The sequence below is a fragment of the Camelus dromedarius genome, chromosome 16 (assembly GCF_036321535.1).
Source record: "Camelus dromedarius isolate mCamDro1 chromosome 16, mCamDro1.pat, whole genome shotgun sequence".
In the NCBI taxonomy this organism is placed as follows: Eukaryota; Metazoa; Chordata; class Mammalia; order Artiodactyla; family Camelidae; genus Camelus; species Camelus dromedarius.
This window is the reverse complement of record NC_087451.1, coordinates 52,439,725-52,462,235: the sequence shown is the minus strand read 5'-3', so window position 1 is coordinate 52,462,235 and position 22,511 is coordinate 52,439,725. Positions and strand designations below refer to the sequence as shown.

General features: G+C 38.1%; 1 protein-coding gene across 5 annotated transcripts in view; it reads left to right on the top strand.

Annotated features, from left to right (window-relative positions):
* SPOP (speckle type BTB/POZ protein) overlaps window positions 1–22,511 on the top strand; it is a 62,584-nt gene that overhangs the window by 32,836 nt on the left and 7,237 nt on the right. For 3 of the 5 annotated variants that reach the window (XM_031469666.2, XM_031469665.2, XM_031469664.2), the window contains 5 exons: window positions 10,095–10,238; window positions 10,860–10,981; window positions 12,888–13,039; window positions 13,160–13,287; window positions 19,717–19,894. In XM_031469666.2, the coding sequence (XP_031325526.1) occupies window positions 10,161–10,238; window positions 10,860–10,981; window positions 12,888–13,039; window positions 13,160–13,287; window positions 19,717–19,894 (658 nt within the window). In that variant the 5' untranslated portion in view covers window positions 10,095–10,160. Of the gene's footprint in view, window positions 1–9,143; window positions 9,592–10,094; window positions 10,239–10,859; window positions 10,982–12,887; window positions 13,040–13,159; window positions 13,288–19,716; window positions 19,895–22,511 lie in introns of those variants that run through there. The other 2 variants (XM_064495946.1, XM_064495947.1) reach the window with 2 other exon arrangements.

Here is a 22,511-nt window from a genome sequence, read left to right as displayed (position 1 = left end):
AGAGTAAGATTATTTTTCTCCCTAGAAATCAGGGAAATCAAAATTATAGTTTATTGAAGGAGATGCCTTAAAGCAACTCCTGGGCTTCATTTTACTTTATATAAAAGAAGTTTGATTCTGAGTAGATTACCTTTGTGTATGTACCTTGAGCTCATCTGTCTATGGGTAACTTAGGTAAATCTTTCTATCATTCTGTCTAGCATCTTAGAAGTTTTGCTTTGTGGTATGAGATTCTTGCCTCAAATGCTTATGTATGTTTTTACACAGTTTTATTGGGTAAAACAGGTGTTATTGCATTTTAATCTTTTATATCCTGACACAAATCATGAGGAGCCAGGAAGTTGTGTTAAGACAGACATTCTTGGCTAACTTTCCCCTGTTTTGTCTGCCTGTGTGGTTTTACTTTTTCCTTGCGTCATGAATTTTGGAATGAACACTTAAAACTAAGAACTTCCGGCCCATCCTTTGTTCCATTTAGTATAGTTGGAACCTTAATATTAACATAGAAATTAGCTTATTTTTAATAATTTTAAAAGAAGGGAGAATTTATTTTCTGCAGGTGGTTTCTAGGTAAGGAATATGGGTCCATGTAAACAGTCATCAGATTTCTCTACACCATACCTAAAGGAGAAGATTAAAGCATACATGTGCCTTGATCTCTCTTTCATAGTTAGCGGGAAGTCTAGGTGTCTCTCAAAAGGTGTCTCCAGAGAACACTGAATTCTACGTGCTGCTAGATAGTACATGGTAGTTAATGCCGAAGAGAATTGGCTACCCTTGTTGTGGGCCAAATCCCCTGGAGGAGGTGGGTCTTTTCAGCTTCTAAGTTAATGAACTTATTCCAACTTGTATACCCTAAGGCCAATTTAAAATTTCTTCTTTGATACATTTTCTGGCCCTTTCTGTAGCCAGATTGTATAAACAAGAAATATTTTTACATGATTTGACTAAAGCATCGATGACCAAAGAGAACTGTGTGCTGAGTTTGGCTCCTGTAAAGGCCAGAGGACCCTGTGGGGTTATGCAACTTCTCCCTATTTGTTTCATGAAATGACTCTTCTGTTTTTGAATTCCTTGCAAATTGGACATGCTTAAATTGTATTATGGCCAAGCTTTTCATCTGTTTACTGTTCAGATTTTATAAGATTCTTCATAGTTGTAGTTGAGGGGAGAAGGTGAAAAACTATAACCTCTCAAATCTCAAAACAGCTTTGGGAATATAATTATATAATAAATAGGATCTTCGTAGCCATAAGGTTTTTTCCCCTCTTCCTCCTCCTCTTCCTTCTTCTTTTTTAAAATTCTGTTCCAGCTCTTGTTTTAGAATAAATTTTCTCACCCTAGAGGAGAAATCTTTGATAACATGTGGGATGTGCTAAAATCTTCATCTTTCCTAAGTTTGCTCTTTGTGGCCCTAGAGATTTTTGCTCAAGCCATTCAGTGGAGTCAACACATTATTATAATTTGTGAAAAGAGAGAAGTTGCTGATTTTTTGGTTCTGCCTATCTAACTTCATTTCTGAAGGTGTTTTCCTTTGGAACTGAGATCCACTTTGAAGTGAAATAGCCCCTTTATAATCAGGTTTGTTTGCTGATTTGGATTCATGTCGTTCCATTTGAGACTTCCCCCAATGATGGATTTTGAAAGTGATGTGTGGAGAAGCTTAACCTGATGAACCCTATCTGCCTTTTTTTTTTTTTAAAGCGGTTGGAGGAGTTTGGTTGTTTCTTTGTTTGGTTGATTTATTTTTTTCCTAGCAGGGGATTAGTAATTAACAACAGCAGCCCATCACCTGATGAAAATAACCCAGACCTTGTGAGAGCTGTGCTTGTTGCAGCCATGGTTTATTCTGCAGGATCTTTCATCCAAGTGGAGACAGGAATTTTTTCCTTCGATGTTATGTCATTTGTGCCTAAATTGAGAAGCAAAACAAAAGCTCAATAAGTCTTTTTAAGGTCTAAGGAGATTTAGTCCTTCAAGGCTGTTGAGTGACACCTACCCTTTTCCAGGACAGACTACGTTTGGAGCAGAGTGTGTTCTTCCTGGATATATTTTGGGGGTAGAGAATTATGCTAATATGTCCATATCAACAACTCTTACATAATGGCTAGTTTTTAGGGGGAGGGAATGATGCCCTAGCCCTTAACTTAAATTGGCATGGAGTTTTTCTGCTCTTTGGTATTTTGTTGTTGTTAATTAGAAAAGTTCCATCCAGAATGAGAACTATTCCATATTTTAACCTTTGAGCTGGCTGCTAAGGTCTCCCTGGGGACAAGGACACTTTGAAGTTATTTATAACCTATAGAGAAGGGCAGTAAGGCTGTCAACAGCCAGCACACGCTGAGTTTTGGGAGTCAGTGGGAGCATTCTGTTGTTTATTCCTCTACTTTCCACAACTTGAGATTCTTTCATGTGCCTTCTTGTTCATCTGCATTTTGACTTTGGCTTACTAGCCAGCCTATTTCTATAAAACTCTGTTATAACACTTAGATTGAGGAGGAGGAAAAAATAGCCTTTTTATGTACAAAAGCGTATCTAATCCTTACAATCATTTCAGAGTCTGTGCTGCCTAAGAAATCTGTAAACTGGGAAAATCTTAAAGGTACTGATGTGCATATGTAATACTGTACTTGTTTCTGAGTTTTCCTTTTATGTAGTAGTTTCTTCTAAGTTTTCCTTACATACAACAGTAGTAGGAACAATTGAACTCTTAATTAGATAAACATTCAGCTATGGCAGAAAATTTGTTCTACATCTTCGCTTGGTATAGAAAAAACTTGGTTATGTGTCTAGACATGTTTTAAAGGTATGTCTGTCTCTCTGTCTCTATATCTGTATCTGTACACATGTTTACATGTGTATCTATTTAATGTTAATTATCTTTTCTCTACGTGTCAATTTTAAGGGAATCAAACCTTGTGTCAAATATGAAAATTATAGGTCAAATCTAAGTAAATGCTAAGGATCTGCCTCATTTTTATCAATGTATGAGAATTTTATTATATAGCATTCGACTTGAAATAACTTAGAGGTCTAGCCTCTCTAATGGTACTTCCAGGATGTGCTTGTATTACTGTTGTCTTGTGGGTTCAGGAACTTCCCATTTAGCCCTGTAGGTTTCTCTTTTCTCCCAGCTTTTCTTGGATTTTTTTTTTCTTTAAATCAAAAAAGGAATGTAGTTTTGGAATGTATTAAATGAGTTCTTTAAAATTGGAGATGAACTGATAGTTCTCTTTTTAAAATATTTTATTGTTTTGAAAATATGCCTGAATTTCCTATAGCTGTTATTCATTCAGCAACTCCCAAACTTTAACCTTTTAACTGGAGCTCATTAAAGGAAAAATACGATCCCCAAAGACAGTGAGTCTGGTTAGTCAACAGCAATTTCATTGAACAAATATTTACTGAGTGCCTATTATGATGCCATTTTAGGCACAGGGGGATGCTGTTTTCCCATTGTGCTTAACTTCTAGTGGGGAAGACAGTAGACAAGTGAAAATATAAAAACAAGATAATTTCACTAGTGGTGATAAAAAAGAAATTAAAATAGAGTAATGAGATAAAAGAGTCAGGCTAAAAGTGGAGACTACTTCAGATCAGGTGGTCAGGGAGGACCTCTCTGAGGAAATTACACTTGATAGGACACCTAAATGACAAGAAGGAGCCAGCTATGAAAATATCTGAGAGAAAAAGGAGCTTTCCAGGCTGAGGAAAGAGCCTGATGTGTTTAACAGATAGAATTAAAGGCTGAGTGACTAACACGTGGTGATTGAGCAGGGTGTTAGATGAGGTCAGTGAGGTGCACTGAGGCTTTCTTTGGCAGTCATGACAAAAGTTGATTTTATTTGGATAGCAGTAGAAGCCACTGAAGAATTCCTGTCTGGCTTCTCATAGGGGTCTGATTTATAAGCCATCTCATAACTTAGAAAAATTAATTGTGAAGGCTGCTAATTCCTTTTAAAATATTTTAACTTATTATTTGAAAAGGTAATATATTCATGTGGTTCAAAATTCAGTAAGTACAAAAGGGAACACAATGGAAATTCTCTTTCCCACCCAAGTACCCGGTTTCCTTCCTTGGAAGTAACCAGTGTCCCTAGAGTCTTGTGTAACTTTACAGAGATATTTTAGACATGCACATATACATAGAAATAAATATTTTTGCCTCTTCCACTTTCCTTTTTTATAGATTCTTATTATTGTCTGTACCATAATTTACTCTGTTGATGGACTTTTAGGTTATTTCCATTGTTTTTTCCTGATTACAAATAGTGCCACAGTGAAAACCTCTTATATTTGTCATATTAAATGTATCCATAGGGTAAATTTCTAGACGTGGAATTGTTGGCTCAAAGGGTGTATGCATTTCTTATTCATTCTGATATGCATTTCCCTTCATGGAGTTTATAACAATTTATACTCTAATCAGAAATGTTCTCCTTACCCTAGGTAAGTGTTATCAAACATTTTAATCTTTGCCAATTCACTGGATGAATTAATATGTGGTTTAATTTGCATTTGTCTTATTATGAATGAGAGTTGAACTTGTTTTCACATATTTAAGAACAATTACTACTTCTATGTCTGTAAACCATTGACTGTCCTTTGCCTATTTTTCTGTTTGGCTGTTGATTTTGTTCTTCTTAATCTTTAGATTCACTCAATTCTAAATTCCTCTGTTAAAGAATTTTTAAAAAAAAATAACAGTGTTACATGTCAGTTATATCTCAATTTTTTAAAAAAGCAGTCATCTTTAGCTTGTAAATTTTACCAAACATGAACCTGACAAGGGACATGAGATACCCCAATCTTTCCTTTGCTCATTGAGGTTGCTCTTGATTGCCCTTAGTTTCATTTTCAGAAGTGTCTCTAAATTAAAAAAAAAAAAAATACACTTAGTGTTTTGTTAGACTGGAACTGCAAAAAATTTACCCATAACAAATATTCAAAAGTCATTCAAACCTAGCAACAGAGGAAGTCAGTATGACCTGTAATAATCTGTCCTTGGGATAATGAGAAATAAGTTGTTACCTCTTGGGCTGTATATGATTAAGGACACTGTAACAGGAGAAATACAAACGCTCTTTTGAAGTCACGGAAGTTTCTCAGAAGTGGATATACCTAAGTCTTTCTATAGGTTTTTTTTTTTTTTTTTTTTTTTTTTTTGTCTTTTGTCAACAGCCTTTTTGGCATCTCCTGTTTTGGAAAATGCAGACGTCTCTCAGGTTTAAAATAGTTACAACATTGGGATTTTTCCTTACTTGGAAACTGTACAAGGCTTTAAACCAAGAGAAAAAAATGTTATAGGCTTTTAAAAAGTCCCTAGCAAACCATTCTTTGGCAAGAAGCCATGTTCCCAGCCATAGCTCGTATATGTGTGTGTACTATGTTAAACCACATAAATTGCCTATTTTCGACTGTCTTTGGCCTACAAGACAATTTCATGGTTCAATGTGATATGTCCACAGTTTTATCCTGTAATTTAAAGACTTGATGGATATAAGGCTGACTTGTTGATATCATATATGTGATATGACTGTGTCAGTTGTTGATTTTTTATTTTAATTCTCTGTATGAACAGATTAGATTAAAGATGGAGGAATGCTTATAAGGAATAAAAGAAAGATTAAAGAAATGCACAAGCTGTCTATATGACCCTTTCCAGAGAGTGTTCTAGCCTGTCTGCATATACAGCAGTTTAAAATATCGGGACATTTCTCTCTATTATACAGGGAATTCATCTTCTATCCTGAAAGTATCTTGATTATGTAAGAGGTTAGTTCAAATTACTGATTTATGTTTTCAGAATGAAAGAAGTAATAACCAGTCTTTCTCCCCTTGTAGAATGAAGATATACTTGATAACTGGATGAAAAATTCACTTTTACCAGAGCTGATACTTGAGAGTGCCAGGCTAGGAGTTTTGGGCTTTGTGTGTAACTCATCCAAAAGAACAAATGAATGATTTTCATTACATTTGCAAATCTAATACATTTAGCACTTGAATGCAACTGGATAAATGTTTCAGTCATCAAAGTATTTTTGCTGAATGCCCTGTTCTAGGCAGCCTGTGCTAGGTGGTAAGGGAGTACAAGGAAGAATAGTTGAAGCTCCTTAAAGTCTACTGGAGTCAATGGAAGTGTTCCTAAGTGTAAAATAAGGTAGAAAAGAAGTACATTCTGTAGCTTCAATTGGAAGCATTATCTTTGCATCATGGCAGTATTAGTACATTCTCTTTCTTACTTCTGTCTATTTTCCAAAGTTTAATATTCTACTTAGAAATCATATTGATGGACTTGAATCTCTTGTCAGAAATGATTAACAGCTTCATGGTCCCATAGTATCTACTGTGAAGCTTTCTGTTAGAGATTACTATTAGTTGATAACTGATACTACTATCTTCGCTGGAAATTGAGCAGTATTACAGTTGACATATACTTTGAAGTATATTTCTTGGTGTGACTCAGAGGAGATATAGCCTCACAGGTCAGGGTTTAAAAGAGTGACTAGGGAAATAAATGGTGGTATGTAACAGATATGTTCAGCCTCACAGTTGTCAGCAGACTGGGAAGTTTGCTAAGCTTTGGAAAATAAATTTCTCATTAGAGAATTTGGATGATCTTGTTTGAAGCCAGGAACAGTATATTTTGGTGCTACTTGTCTCCTACAAAGTTCTCAAGTCATGACCCTAAAATAGACCTCTTCTTTTCTGAAATTGTTTTTCTGCTGGGCATCTGTGGCATTTCGCATGAAGTGCTGGAGAGTTCATGTAACACCAGGCTACCTTGCTGATGAACACTTTGCCCATGGTGCCTGCTATGAGTGAAATTAATTAGACTTGTGCTATCCTACTCAATTTCCCTCTCAGCAGGTTGTGTGGTTAGAGCTCCTCAGAGTCTAAAGCTGATTCTCCAGTTCTACTGGCTGCTGGGTTGGACATTTTTAAAAAATTGAAAGGTGGGTGATACTATTAAAAAAAAAAAAAAAAGACTTGGCTACAAAATAAGTAAGAAGCAAAAAAGATAGGGGAGAATGACTAAGACCAAAGTTATATCTTAGGCCTAGAGAATTCTTAAATTGTTAATTGTGGGGTAAATTTGAAGTATTTTTTTAAACTTCAAAATAAACTCAAATTAGTATTTTAAGATCGATCAGTGTAGAGCTGAGCCTGCACCTCACACCTGCAGAGTCAAGTTTTATGCTCCTAACTAACATGCAAAATTTACATCTTCATTGCCAACCTGCCCAAAAGGAAGTTTTAATTAGGAATTTTGAAATTTCATTCTGGCGCCTCCTGGCAGTAATGGTAACTGGGATTTGTAAAACTGCCTAAGCTACATTTACTCACTACTAGACAAATAAACAGTTCTGTGAGAATGTGTTTTCCATCAAATGCAAGCCCACCTCAGTCACAGGGCTCTTTTCTTGATATTATCGTGGAATCCTGAATTGCACAAACCAGGGAGGCCTAAATGCTGTTACAGTGCTTAGTTTGCTAGCTTAAGTGAAATAGCACATCATATTTATAAGATTGTTAACTTCATCTGTGATTGCACGGGATGCTTTAATTATAAATGCATGTAGGGTAATGTTTAAAACCAATGGGGGCTCTGGTAATACCCATGGTATTACTCTGTGAGGGTGCAACTATATCCTTAATCTTCCTCCATGCTTATGACTTAAGTGGCCAGTGAATGTGTGAGTTGAGTGATTTTTGTTGTTGTTTTTATTTATTTTTACCTCTTTCTACAAAGGATTTGAGGCACTTCCCAGAAATACTTAACATATCAAAAAGTAAAATAAACAATTGAGGGAATTAAAACAGTGAATAACAATGTTAAGAAAATAATAAAACCATAATAGAATGATCATATGAGTCTGTATAGAATATTTGCATATAGAATGAGTATATGAGCCTATAGTTTCAAGAGTTGGGTCACAGATTTGCCTCCAAGTAGCCAAGCAGAGAGGGCAACATGATCAATTACAAGATTCATATTGTCTGTCCATAGCTGAAAGCAAACCAGGTGTTCAGGAAAGAATTTCTCCCTTGTATACTATAAACCAGACAATGTGTGATAGAATGGAATAAGTACATCCTTACACTTTTCCTACAATTAGTAAAATATATTTTAAAAATAAAGTAGAACAGTACAAAGGATAGTATACACTAACATAGTTGTCATTTCAAACTAATAGATATTTATATTGTCATACTGGCTTCAGGTCATCCTAATTTTAAAACAAATATGAGGTCAACTTGAAATGTCTCATGTTCTTTTCCCAGCTTTATTCTTTCTTGCTCTCCGGTCATGAATCTGATACATAGCTTGTCAGTGATTTTTTTCACTTAGTACTCTATGCATTTATCTGTAAATAATATATAAACCTTAAATTTACGTAAATGATGTACTGCACATGACATTCCAAAACTTTTTTTTCATTAGCATTGTGTTTGATCTCATCTCCTTGGTGCTGTAGATCTAGTTCATTAATTTTAAATCCTGAAATGTTTTTCATTATATGGAAATAACCCAATTTAGTTACCTATTTCCCTCCTAATGGCATTTTTTGTTTGTAACAATGCCACATTGAACGACCTTGCCTGTGTCTGCTTGTGCCCATGTAGTTTTTCTAGGGCAATGGTTTCAAAATGTTCCAGGACCAGCACATCAGAGTCACCTGGGAACTTGTTAGAAATGCAAATTTGGGGGCCCATTCCAAACCTCTGAATCAAAAACTCTGGGGCCCCAGCAGTCTGTTTAACAGGTGATCCTGCTGCACCTGAAGTTTGAGAACTGCTGTTCTAGTGCATGTGTAGTTACAAGTAGGATTACTGAGTCTTGCGTATACATATGTTCAACTTTATTAGATGTGGCAAACTCCTATCCAAAATATACTTACTAACTTACAGTCTTACCAGCAGTATATGGAGTTCCTACATCCACATAATGGTATGGTTGATTTTTTTTCTTGCTCGTCTCGCAGGTGTAAAATGTTTTAGAGCTATTTTATTTCCTTATTTATGACTAATATTTTTATAGGGTAGTTCACCTTTTTCTTATTTATTTTATAGAAACAATTTATATGTCAATTCATGTATTAATAAAATTATCTCTGCCATACATTGCATGCTTTTTTTTTTTTTCAGTTTGTTTCTTACTTTGTTCATGGTACTTAAAAGTTGTAACCAAATTCACCAATATTTTGAATGGCTTTTATGCTTAGAAAGGCCTTGGAGGGGAGAATTTTGAGTTGGATTTGATTTGCTACTGGGACACCCTGTTGAGATGTATAGCAGTTATTTGAAAATGGTCTGAGGCTTATGAGAGAAGTCAAAGTTAGAGATTTGGGGAACGTGTATAGCAGCAGAAATTTGATGCTATTGTGGATAAAATTACCGCAAAAGAGAATGTAGATTGAGAAAATGATTGAAGATTAAACCATGGGAACAACAATGAAAGAAGAGAATCCAGTAAAAGAGATTGAGGAATGATCAGAAAACAGAGAAAGCAAGGCGAAGAATCTGGAAAATCAGATACTGACGAAGTGTAAATGGGGAGAGATCTTTAATGCTACATCTAAGAAAGGGGTAAGTGTTGCCCTTCCAGAGAGCAGCTACCAGTGGGTTGAGGAATAGAAGACTACTCTTAATAATAAGTTTGCACTGAAGTGTAGGAGAAGATGAGACAGTAGTTGGAAAGGTAACAAGGTCATTTGCCTTTCGGAGTGAAGTATTTGTACCCCAAGGAAAGAAGCCAGTGGTGAAGTCGTATGTGATATTCACCATGCTGTCTCCTCTTTAGGAAGCCTTTTCATGGATTTACTTTAAGTACCCTTTGAGTAAATTCACTTGGTAAGATAATATTAACTAGTATTATGCAGATTAAAATAGGGTGATATTGTGAGGAGGAAACAGCTTTAGGTTAGGTTATCCACTCTGAGGTGAACATTGAATACTGAGGAGCCATTTGAATGATAAGAGTAGAGCATTCCATGCTGGAGACAGTTTCCAGTCTCTGGAAGGTCAAATGGAAGTAGCAGGATAGTATACCATTAATCTAATAAAATCCTCTTGCTTCTTGGGTCAACCAGGGTGAAGAGAGAACAGAAGTCTTTGTCCCCTGACTTTGGAAATCTTGTTTAACCTTCAAACTGGCGATGTCAAGGGTTCCAAGTCCTCCACCTCCGGCAGAAATGTCGAGTGGCCCTGTAGCTGAGAGTTGGTGCTACACACAGGTAGGTGTATCCTGGGAGGATTTTGGTAGATGAAAGGAATCAGATTTCTTTTCTACACTGGGTTTCCTTCTTTCTCTGGGATATGCTTGACAAAGAGATAAAGTACTAGTCAGCTTTCCATTCCTTGGGTATCCACAAAGAATCTGAGTGCCCTCGGCTGCTGTTTTTCACTAGAGGTTGAAAGGGGGGAGTCTTTGAAACTAGATCCACCTACATCCCCCTTGTTGGAAGTGTGTTCCTCTGCTGGGAAACTCCAGGGGAAACCAAGTCTGAGATTTCCAACCCTAGGCTGTGGCATCAACATCTAAATCATCAAACATTACTCTGAACAGAGATTCATTTTAGGTATGGCTTAGTCATCTGCTTTGCCAACCTTGTCCATGTTTTCTCACTTTTCATCCAGTGTTGCTCAGAAGTTGAGAAAAGTTATAAAATCAGTTGGTCACTGTGAGATTTCTTAAAATGTGGATGAAGGACAGAAAAGGCTGGGCCTTCATGCTGGCCAAGTAGTGCTGTCTCCCTGTGAGATCATGCAGAGAGAGGGAGGGATTTTCTGAACTCCAGCCTGTTTTCCAGGTTCCCCACTTCCTATTTAATTGCTTCCTGGTTTTCTATCAACAGATCAAGGTAGTGAAATTCTCCTACATGTGGACCATCAATAACTTTAGCTTTTGCCGGGAGGAAATGGGTGAAGTCATTAAAAGTTCAACCTTTTCGTCAGGAGCCAATGATAAACTGAAATGGTGAGGAAGAAAACATCTAGCTCTAAACATTTTTCTGAAAGTTGCCTGTTGTTCTTGGTTTCCCAGGAGACTGACTAGAATGTAAGCTCATTGATGGCAGGGACTTTGTTTTGTTCTTAATGTACTCCTCAGTGTCTGATACGTAATAGATAAACTTACTGCATATTTGTTGAATTTGATGAGTATATCAGGGATCAGCAAACTCAAATGGCTGTAGGGTAATGTAAACAAGTGAAGAGGGCCAGTGTTGTAAATAATACCCACACCTGGTGTGAGTGTTGACCACTTGGCAAAATGGAACTAGTGAGCATCCTTCTAAAAGATGTGGTGTCTGCTCAGCTCCAGCTGACTTTAGCTATGTGTAAATAAATGCTAACCATTGCCAGATTTTCTCATTTTTCAAGAAAAGCAAGAAATCTAGATTTTAATGTAAAAATCTCTTGACTTTTAGGTTATCTGTTTTTAAACAATGAAGGAGATTTATTTACTTATGTAACTGGAGCGCCCAGGGTGTGGCTAGGTTTGGAGAGAATTTGATCCAGTAGTCCAGTGGTTAGATTGAGGACCCCATCTGTCTGTGCTCTGCTCGGCTTTCCACACTGTTTGACATCTCAAGTCTAGCTTCTCTTGTGATTGAAGAATGACTGTCAATAGCAATGGGCATAACCCACTACCATCCAACAAAAGTGTCTGAACTTTCTTTGAACTAATTGTGTGGCCAAGAGTATGTCATACATGCCCTGATTGGTTTAGGTATAGGTTCCCTCAGTTGATCCCTGTGGCAAGGGGAATAGGATCTGGTAGTAGGTGTCAACCCCATCCAAACCATGTGATCTCCTGAGGAGAGCAGGCAGTTAAGAATACAACCATGTGCTCACTGCAAAGACCAGAATGTGTGTCTGTGAACCACTGTTTTTGACCTTTGATGACCCACTGAAGAGTTTAGCAATTCTCCAGTCATTTAGTATTTCTTGGCCACGTACATTAAGCAGTGTACCACTAGGTTCTGAGAGGAGGCTTATTCTTAGGCATTGTTTTTAAATCCATATCTTCAGCACAACATACAGTGAGGTATGTGGCATATGCACTTCCTAAAGAAGCACTGAATTGGGCCACCTGTTTGAGAGAGGTGCCGTAACACTGTCAAGGCCTAAGGATACATACAGCCTATGTATTATATGTGGTAGAAGCAGTGTCTGAATCACATGCAGTTCAGCTAATGACATTTACAACTTAACTCAGTTGAACCTATTCTGTCTGAATTTTGTTTTGATCCATTGGTAACAGATTGGCATCTCTGCCTCTATTTAGAAGTCTAGCTTGGAACTCTACCCTGTGTAATGGGGGTTTACTTTTGTCTCTGCTTCCTCCATACTGCCTCCTTTATTTTAATCTTAGTATATTATTGCCAGATTGATAACATATCTATAAAAGATTATTTACTGTTCACATATTTCTCTAGAACTCTTTTTCTCTCCCCAAGTGGTATTGAAAGGCTCATTGACTTTTTTTTCCTTCTGCTACAGTCCTAGCAAAATAAGGGGCTGCCTTTCCTGAGACTGAGGATTAGAGTAGACTGAGTCTAGGCTGAATGGTAAAGTATTTTAGGGGGAAAAAGAGTGATTTGGGAGATTATGAGGAAAGAGGCAGAGATACAAGGGATGTGTTGTCAGATTCTAGGATAACCCTTTTTGTTGTTTACTCTTTAAAAGGTGCCTCGGTTTGCTCTAGAACTGTGATTTCCAGAGTAGTCATTTACTGAATCAGAATCTCCTGGTATGGGGCCTGGGTTTTTGTTTTTCGTAAACATCTCCCTCTCTTGATGCTGATGTTCTAGTTCCCACCTGTCACTTCTCAAGCCTACAAACATGGATGCTTTCGACATTTTTTCCCCTGTTTTGGGTAGGTGTTTGCGGGTAAACCCAAAAGGGCTAGATGAAGAAAGCAAAGATTACCTGTCACTTTACCTGTTACTGGTCAGCTGTCCAAAGAGTGAAGTTCGAGCAAAGTTCAAATTCTCTATCCTGAATGCCAAGGGAGAAGAAACCAAAGCTATGGGTAAATGCTATCTTTGTTTGACTCTATTTTCACATCTAGCAACTTTATACATTGACACGTTGTAAATTTGATCTGGTTTTTTGAGTAACCCTAAATATAACTGTTTTTTTTTAACCCCAGAGAGTCAACGGGCATATAGGTTTGTGCAAGGCAAAGACTGGGGATTCAAGAAATTCATCCGTAGAGATTTTCTCTTAGACGAGGCCAACGGGCTTCTCCCTGATGACAAGCTTACCCTCTTCTGTGAGGTGAGTCCTTTTACCCTGCTGTGCAAGTGGCAGTTCCTAGACCTGATGGTATCCGTAGACTTAATTGTTTGGTATCAAGGACAGAGAGTGAGAAAGATCCCCAAGTGGAGTGCTGCTGCATGAATGTTATTTATGTGCCTGATTGAAAACTGTCTCATGATTTCAGGGTTGTTGGACATCTCAGCTTTCCACTTGTTGCTCTTAAAAGCAAAGATTGTGCATTGTCCTGGTTATGTGTGATGTTTTAGTTGTTTTGATCAGGCTTCTGGCTTTTTCATTGCAGAAATCTTTTCAGAAAGCATTTAGAAGGACTGTTACTTTAAGCTGAGGAGACTGGTCAGCAGCTAGATATGTATTTTTGTTCCTTAAGCTTTCTGGCTCCTCCTTGAGTTTGAAGTCCATGTGTGTTTGATAGATCACTTTCCTTTTCTGCTCTTTGAACTGGATGACTGTTACTAGGCGTTGAGTGTCTCCAGTTTGTCTTGCTGGAGTAATTGTGAAATAGGAGGGTGAGAAACATTTTTTCTAGACCGAAGGTTATGTAAAGCTCTCTAATTCATTGCTAGCTAAGAGAGTTATCTGTCAGGAGAGTCCTTCTCTCCCCAGTGAGAGGCTCCCTAAAGAGCCTTTTTCAGGTTTATAGGAGAAGCCTTGCAGTAAAATTCCCAAACTGAGAGTGAGTTAGAAAGTAGTTTCTTTAGTAAGTATATACTAATTAGTCATTTCATGCTGTTATCAGTACACTTATAACTACTCATAAGCTCACATTGTAAGAAATGAGTAAAACCTCCAGTCAGCCAGGATGTTGGTGTTCCTATACATTGCGTGGTCAAGGAGCCACTTCCTGAGCAGCATGACTTGATGAGAATGACTGCTGTGCTTTCATGGGGAGGGTGCAGGCAAGTTCCCCAACTGCCAGTGTCCTCTGTCAAATAATAGGGGTGCATCGTGAGTTAACAAGTTAACTCAATAACAGTTCCAAAGGCATGTCACCATCTAGACAGCAGGGAAGCTGCCCCTTAGGAATCTTGCCCTTTTGTGGAAGAGGCCTGGCAAGCAGTAGCTGGCTTCTTTTCCAAGTCACAGCTCGTTGAACATTTCCACAGGATAGTTGCTGGTGATTCGGAAACTTGGGAGGTCTAGTTTTATTAAACTATCACACTGAATACATAACATATAGTTTGCATAATAGCTACCTTCTCTCTTTTTTAATTGCTAAGTAAAAGAAGGAAATACTAGGGTGATAATGTCTATAAAATACATAAAAGGTTGCAGTTGTTTTTTTATCTAATGGACTTGGAATTTGAATTCTACATAAATCCAAGTAGATACAGATCACACTCAGTTGCTCAAGTGAAGAAATGAAAACAGGTGGTTTTGTGTGAGGTTAGATGTTATATAAACAAGCCATCAGTTTAATATTCACCCTTCTTAGAGATCCTATATTTCAGAAAAAATTTTTAAATAGAATTCTAGTTTCTGTTGGAAACGAAAGCCAGTCTTTGAACTATTCTCTAAAGGAGGCGAAATCGCCTCTAAATAATGCATTTGATGGTTTAGGCAATACCGTAGACTTTTTGCAGCATTTTCAGGTCTGCACTGGGTCCAGACTTTTCTTATATGCTTCCCCCCACCTCCAAATCCATTCCATCTGCCCCAACCCTTGTGTTGACATTCTTGATTTGGAAACCAATTGGCCTGCCCTCACTTGGCAACCTCTTATCCTGTGGTTAAGTCCGAGGCACTGTCTCCCTTCGCTTCCCCATATGAAATTCTCTTAGGAGAAATCCTGTGGTTAAGTTTAGAAATGCCTTAGTGACTTAGAAGGGAAGTGAGATGACACTTTGGAAATGAGGAGATGTTGAACAGGGAAACGTCTGCTGGGTTCTGCTGATGCCATCGGTTTCTTACCATCGGACCAGGTGTGCCATCTGTTCCTCTCACACTTCTCTGTTGGCCACAGGTGCTGAGTGTTGCTTCTCATTCTTGGGCTTGTGCCTAGTGAGACTCGTTTCTGTTCCAAGACTCTCTGTGGACTTAGTAGCATTCAGCATCGCAAGACAGTTGCGTGGGGGGGGGGGGTGTTGGATATGTGGGTTTTTAAAATGTCTGCAGCTCTTCTAAGTTCTTAGCACTTTTCAAAACTAGAGCATTCTTTAGTGCAAATTCTATCCCTTTGACCTTTGATCCCTCCTATCCGACGGGCTATTTATAAACAAGTTTATTTTGTTTATATTTGTATTTGATTCATTACTGGTTTAGTTAGCATTTTCTTATAATTTAGAGGCTTTTATGAAGTTGATATCCACATACAAGTTTAGGTTATGAGTACTCCACTGTTCTATTCCTTACTCAGCCTTCAGCTTGGGCACTTCTGTCCTGTCCTGATGTAATAAGTACAGTTGTTTTGTAGGTTTGGGGTGTTTTTGTTTTGCTGTTCCCAGAGGCCACAAGAGGGAATCCTAAGGTAAAGAACTGAGACTTACACATTTGTGCGTTAGGGCTTTATTTAAGTGGTATGTTTAGATCACAAACTCTGACAAATGCCAAATGGGTGGTCTTGTTAATACACCATTTTCAATTCTCAGTGATCTTTTTGTCTGCTAGGAAATGTGGCGAGTCCTCCAGGTTGATATTCCTTAGTTAACATATTTGGAGGCACTTTCAAAGCATTCCCTGAATTGTCTCTTAGCACAATCCTTTGAGCTAGGTTGGTTCTCTTCTCTTCATTTCACGTTACGGGGGAGAGAAGCAGTGCCTAGAGAGGTCAGGTAATTTTCCCTAACATTGTGCAGCAGATTAGTGTCAGGGCCATGCCAGCTCTCCGTTTTCCATCTCTAGTCTGCTGTGCTACCCTGAGTGGAGCTGAATGCCATTCACCCAAGGAAGCATGGGCTCTACCAAGTTTTCTTAACAGAGAGTTTACTTCGGTAATGAAACAGAGGCTCATGAAAGCTTTATACTTCTCACGTTCTCTTTAATAATTTGGACCACAGAAAATCTGCTTGAAATGTTTCAGCTTCTATTGATCTTCTCTCCGTTTATTTATATTGAAAACAAGTAGCAGTTAGCAGTGAAGATGTGTGCATTTCACCTTCAACGCATATGCCTCTGACAGGTAGTAGATTCCAGTGCCTCTTTGTAATGCTGCCCTTAAAGTTCAAATATGAAATACCAAATATGAACTACCTAGACACTAGTTAACTCTTAAAACATCTCTTTCCTTATCAAACATGGAATATCCCTTCATAGCCTGGGAATATATGTATTTTTGCCAAATTTTAAATATGTGTGTCTGTTAATTTTTTATCACTTTATTAATGGATTATTTGGATATCTTAGTTGAACTGTATGAAAATGCTAATGTTTGATTGTTCCTGACCTACAGAAAGGGTGGTTTAATATGTAACATCATTATAGGTTATAAAACACGATAATGTAGTAAACCTACCACCTAGCCCAGCATCACCAGTAACTTTGAACTGACCTGTATATGCTTGTCCCCTATCCCTTAGAGCTAATGTCTCCTTACTCAGGATGATAATAAATAGCTTTTTTGAATTGTTTGTTATCATTCCCTTATTTATTATCTGTGTGACTGAACAGTATATTGTTTAGGTTTGCTTGTTTTTGAGCTTTATGAAAATGGTGTGAAAATGAATGTAGTCATCCAGGACATGCTGTTTTCACCTTATGTTTCTAAAATTTATATTATGGATGTAACTATAGTTCACTGAATTTTAGTGCTGTGTGATGATGGTCTGTTGTATATTTACACAACAGGTTTTTGTTTTTGTTTTTTTAATTACTGAAGTACAGTCAGTTACAATGTGTCAATTTCTGGTGTACAGCACAGTGTCCCAGTCATGCATATACATACATATATTCAACAACAGTTGATCAGTTTATTCATTCCCTTGCTGATGGACGTTTAGATTGTTGCTAGTCTCTTGATTAGAAATAGTGCTGCTGCCATAGACAATCTGTATACAGTCTGTTTATCTTTTCTTGATTGTTTTAATTATATAGAATTTACAAATATATTTCCATTGGTCTTACCTTGACTTTTTATGTTTAGACAAAATATACAAGAAATGGCACAATCTTTTATGAAATTTTATGTCTTTTATGAAATTTTTTAAGAAAAGGAATTGAGTTTAAAAGTGAGGCCGTTTTACAACTTGAAATTTAGAGGGTTGTACTGCCTTCCTGAGACATTTTCATGCAGTCATTTCCAAGACGACATAAATGTCACAGTCACATCATCTTCACAGCTGCAATTCTGAATGAGTCTCTATAGTCAACTTGATAGGCATTAAAAAAATCTTTAGTTTTTCTCAAAATGGTATCGTCTTAGCATCATCATTTGCAGAGGAAAACAATCCCTTTCTAAGTTAAAAGTTTGGGCTCTGAAGACTCATTTGTGAATGCCATTTAAAATTTATTTTTAATTAAGCGTATTTAATGGTGGTAAGAGGTGCCAGACATTCAGAGCAGGCATCCATATATCTGCAGAACAAGCCTGGCTCAGACAGTAAAGGTACATTCTCCTTCCCGCTGTGTTCCTGTCTGTGCCTAGAGAGAGGAATTGCCCCAGTGAGAAGAGTCACAGTCTTTGGGCCTCACTTATTACCAAGTGCACATATAACTAGCACAGGGTTCACTAGTAACAACTGTTTGAATTTTAGCTTAGCTCTCGCCAGTTCATTTTACCTCATTTAGTTAATTGTCATCAAGTGTTAATGACTTTGGGCTCCTGTCAACCTGGTTTAATTCAAGCTTAGGAACCCAGTGCCAAAAGCTTTCTCCATTCCCTTCATTGGCCATCCCAAGAGGTTCCTGCCTTTCCCTATGAGGATGTTGGGTTTAATTGGTCTTTTCCTTGGTTGTTGTTTTTTTTTTTTTTTTAAATCTGCAATATTTTGAAGCTACAGCTGGAAATAGGCACCTTCTACTTTCGATATTAATATTATATCAAAGAAGTGAGGGTGTTAATATAAGAAAGTGACTGAACCAAATTAGAGATCTACACAGGACAGTCTCTGTGGGGTGGTTTGTGTTGGGTCCTGAGCTATTAAAATAATGTTATACTCTGGCTCTGATAAATGTGCTACTGATGCTAAGCACATTGATAATTGATTAACTTGGCTGCTTCATTGCTCAAGACCGTAACAGCTAGTTTTAAACAAATGAATAAACTTCTTGACCTGATAGTAAATATCTGACTCCTACGCAGAAGAGGCTGCAGGTCATTTGGATGGGGCTTTAACTTTCCCTCTGGGTTTATGACTGCATTTAAGGGATGACTTGCATCTTGAAGGTTAAAAGAGATTTGGGTCATTTAGGATGTTCCTAAGCTATCTTCTTCATCTAACTCATGGGAACAGCAAGAATAGGGAGCTGATTCTCAAGGTTTGTGAATTCTGCTTTGATTTTAATGCTTCAACCTAATATGATGTAGGAGAGGAAACAGCAAGGGTTGTTAAGCAGAAGACTGATCTGTTGGGTCTTTTCTTCAGTCTGGTGACTTACATTTATTTTATAATGTTGTATGGTTTATAAACGCTTTTATTTCATATCCTAGCATATTCATCTCAGTTTCACTAACCCACCCAAAAGTTACCTGGGTTTTTATCTAGATCAAACAGTTAATTCAACCAGCTAAAACATGCTGCTGCTTGAAGCCAAGTGGCAAGTTGAATTCCACTCTAAACCCTTTGTAATCATTCTGTTCCAAAGCTGTAATAAGTACATGTCTAGCTGGAGCCAGTCGTCTTGTATGTCATTGTCACAAATGACTGAGTAAGGATGTAAGTGTGTGAGATACCCACCCAGTAACCACTAGCCAAGATCTTCCAAGCCCAGTCCTGTTCATTAAACTAGCACTTGTGAGGACGTGCCAAATATTCACCAGGACCTATAGAAGCTGCATTTTATTCTTATGTTCCAGACTTAACTGAAATAAGTGAAGTGCTTTTAGCCTTATTAGATTCTTTTCTCTAGAGAGTTTAATTTAAGTGGTAGTTTCTATAGGAGTTCTTTGTAAATAACTTTTTGCTTAAGGCATATTCATAAGGTGAATACTTGAGGCTTAATATTTGTTTCTGTCTGTTTTTTCCCTCTGGTGGTTTGGCCTAGGTTTTCAGGGCAGAGGAGGCAGAGCTTATTAGAAGTTTGGAGGAGAAGGAGATTTGTGGGGCGCTCTCCTCATTGTCCTGAGATGGTGTAGAATAAGTGTGATTGTGATAATTTGGAAATTACTTGATCCGGAGGATAAAGCCTTGATTTGTGGAGGTGGTTTCAAGAGAATATGACTAACATCAGTATCTGAATGTATTGTAACAACAAGGTAAAAGTCATCTCTCCTCCTGCTGGGAAGAAAAATCCTGGTAACAAGAGCTTTGGATTGTGTTTTCTTGTCTTTCACAGGTGAGTGTGGTGCAAGATTCCGTCAACATTTCTGGCCAGAACACCATGAATATGGTGAAGGTTCCTGAGTGCCGGTTGGCAGATGAGTTAGGAGGACTGTGGGAGAATTCCCGGTTCACAGACTGTTGTTTGTGTGTTGCTGGCCAGGAATTCCAGGCTCACAAAGCCATCTTAGCAGGTTGGTATTTATTCCTGGGGAGCTTTAGTTTTGGTTAAACAAGGAAAAACAGTGGGTGCATAATCACCTTTTGAATTAACTTCAGCTTTTTGAACTAGTACAGAAAAACTACAACTAAACATTTTTATATTGTAGTGATATTAGTTATCATAACCAAAAATTCTACACTCCATAAAAGTGGTACTTCTGTTTTTTCTGTCTATAGTGGACTTAGACCACCACTTTCAAGGAGTGGATGATGACATGTATTTAATGCCTTTGCACCTAGAGATCAGAATTTAAAACCCTGATTAAGAGCAGGTTAACAGCCCCTAGACAGGGACTTAGAATGTAATGGAGAGGATTCCGGACTCAGGACTAAACCATCACGTAGCCAGGTCCCCAGCGCTGGAGGTCTTAGCCCTCTTTTCCATACAAATGTATTAGAAGATTGAAAATGTTGCCAGTAACATGGAAGATCACACCTTGTTCTAGTAATAGGCCCTTAGTCTTTAAGACCAGAGAGGTTGACACACAGGAGGAAGTGATAAGGCAGGACTAAGAGCCTTACCTCATGTGAAAGCATAGCATTCAGCCACACTCTTCTATTCAGGCCATGAGACGTAAGGGGAAACTGCATGAACCTTCAGGCAACAATACATTCCTTACCAAGACCCTCAGCTCCTTCATTCTAAAGTACTTACCTGGCAAAACCTCAGTCTGGCTCAGCCTAACCACCTTCCCGTTCCCTGTCTCATGTAGGTGTCACTGAGTATTGCTTAAGGAAGTCATTAACTCTTAGGTTAGTGTCTCCACGCCCAGCGAGGCCCTCAGCGCTGCTGAGAACTCTTTCTGCAGACATAGTCAGCTCCCTTTCTTTTTCTCAATAATAGATACTTCAAACCTTTGCCACTGTCCACCTCCCAAAAATGGCCCTGCTACTCTTCCACGAGAAAACCGAGGCCCTTCTTCAGCACCTGCCTCTCACCTCGCCTGCTTCTCCCCGCATTCTAGCGGAAGAGTTCTTCCTCGTGTCCAGATCAGACTGTGCTTTCTGCTTCTGTTTCACATCTCACGCTGCCTTCTCAGAAGTCTTACTCTGCCCATTACACCCTTGTCATCTCTCTTTCTCCTGTTGCCTGTTTACCCTCGGCCTGCAAGCTTTTCCCCCTGGTTATTGTCTCTTTTTTTTTCAGAACTAAATTTCTTGATTTGGCATATTCTCCCTCTCTATAACCTTTCCTCCCGCTTATCCTCAGTTTGCCTTCATGCTACAGAAGCAGTTTTCCAAAGTTATATGACCTGCTGGTTCCTAAATTTGAGGGACTCTTTAGATCATACGTTATTTGACTCCTTTCTTCTGGTCCTCTGGCTGCTTCTAGTGTGTGGCCTCCCTCTTCTTCTCCCATCCCTTTAAACACTGGTGTTCCCTGAGGGTCGCCTCTGTTCTCTTTTCACTCTGCTTATTATCCTAGGTGATTTTATTTATTTTCATAACATCAGCTTCTATCTGTGCACTGAACCCTCTAAGCATATTGCTACTTTAGACCCTTCCCTCTTTGTTAAAAACACCAGCCTTTTATTTTTATTTATTTTTTATTGACTTGTAGATACTGTACGATACTGTGTAAGTTGCAGGCATACAATATGCACCAGCCCTTTAGTCTTCAGCTTCTGTAATGTATTTATATAGTACCTTATAGTCTATAACCCTTCTGAGGGAAGAACAATGAGAATTGATATCCTTTTGGAATAGATGAAAATATTGAGGCTCAGAAGGTTAAGTGATTTACCCAAGATTATGTGGTTAGAAGATGGCAGATCTAAAATTAGTCTTTTCTTACATCAACTAGGTCAAAGTTCCAGTTACCTGTTGGCTCAAACTCCTACTATGTGTTCCATCTGTTCTCCCTCTCAGGTAGAGATTGGTAGTCTCAACTTTTACCAAAACCCCTGATTTGTTGGGCAGCATGATAAAATTTTAGTTCATAGCCATGTTATTAATTTCATGGTTGAAATTAAGTTTACTTATTTTTCATAGTGTTCGTTAGACTAGAATGGGCATGGCTTAGAAAAACGTCCTTTCATTAGTCCCACCCCAGGGAAAAAAGTTAAGAGATGTTAAATACTAAGGAACGAGAATTTGTCAGGTAGCATTGAGCTTTGAAGGGCCACAGATGATTAGGATATCTCACTGTGTTTCACCTCCTGGGGACGTTATCATCTCTGTTGATAATATGGGGCTTGGAGGAACGGAGAGCCTGCCGTAAACAACCCTGCACTTCATCTAGTTTAGTGGATGCCACTGAGCCCTGTTCTTGACCTCCTTGCTGTGTGGTCCCTGGAAGTGGAGAGAGTAGGTGTCATTGTTCTAGGCAAAAATGCGAATATTAGGACACCCTTCATAGACCATGAAGGACCTTTCATTCGAGCCCCCAGATCTACCCAGAGGATACCATTGTCATCTGACATAGGTACTTTGAGTAATTTTCTTGAAAGATGAATGCTTGGATTGGAACTAATATGAAATTATTTTGAAAGGAGTGATTTCTTTTTTCCCCCATATGTATTATAATTATTCACTTATCAGTAAATATAAAAAGAAAGGAATTTTCCAATTCTGGTATAATTTGATATA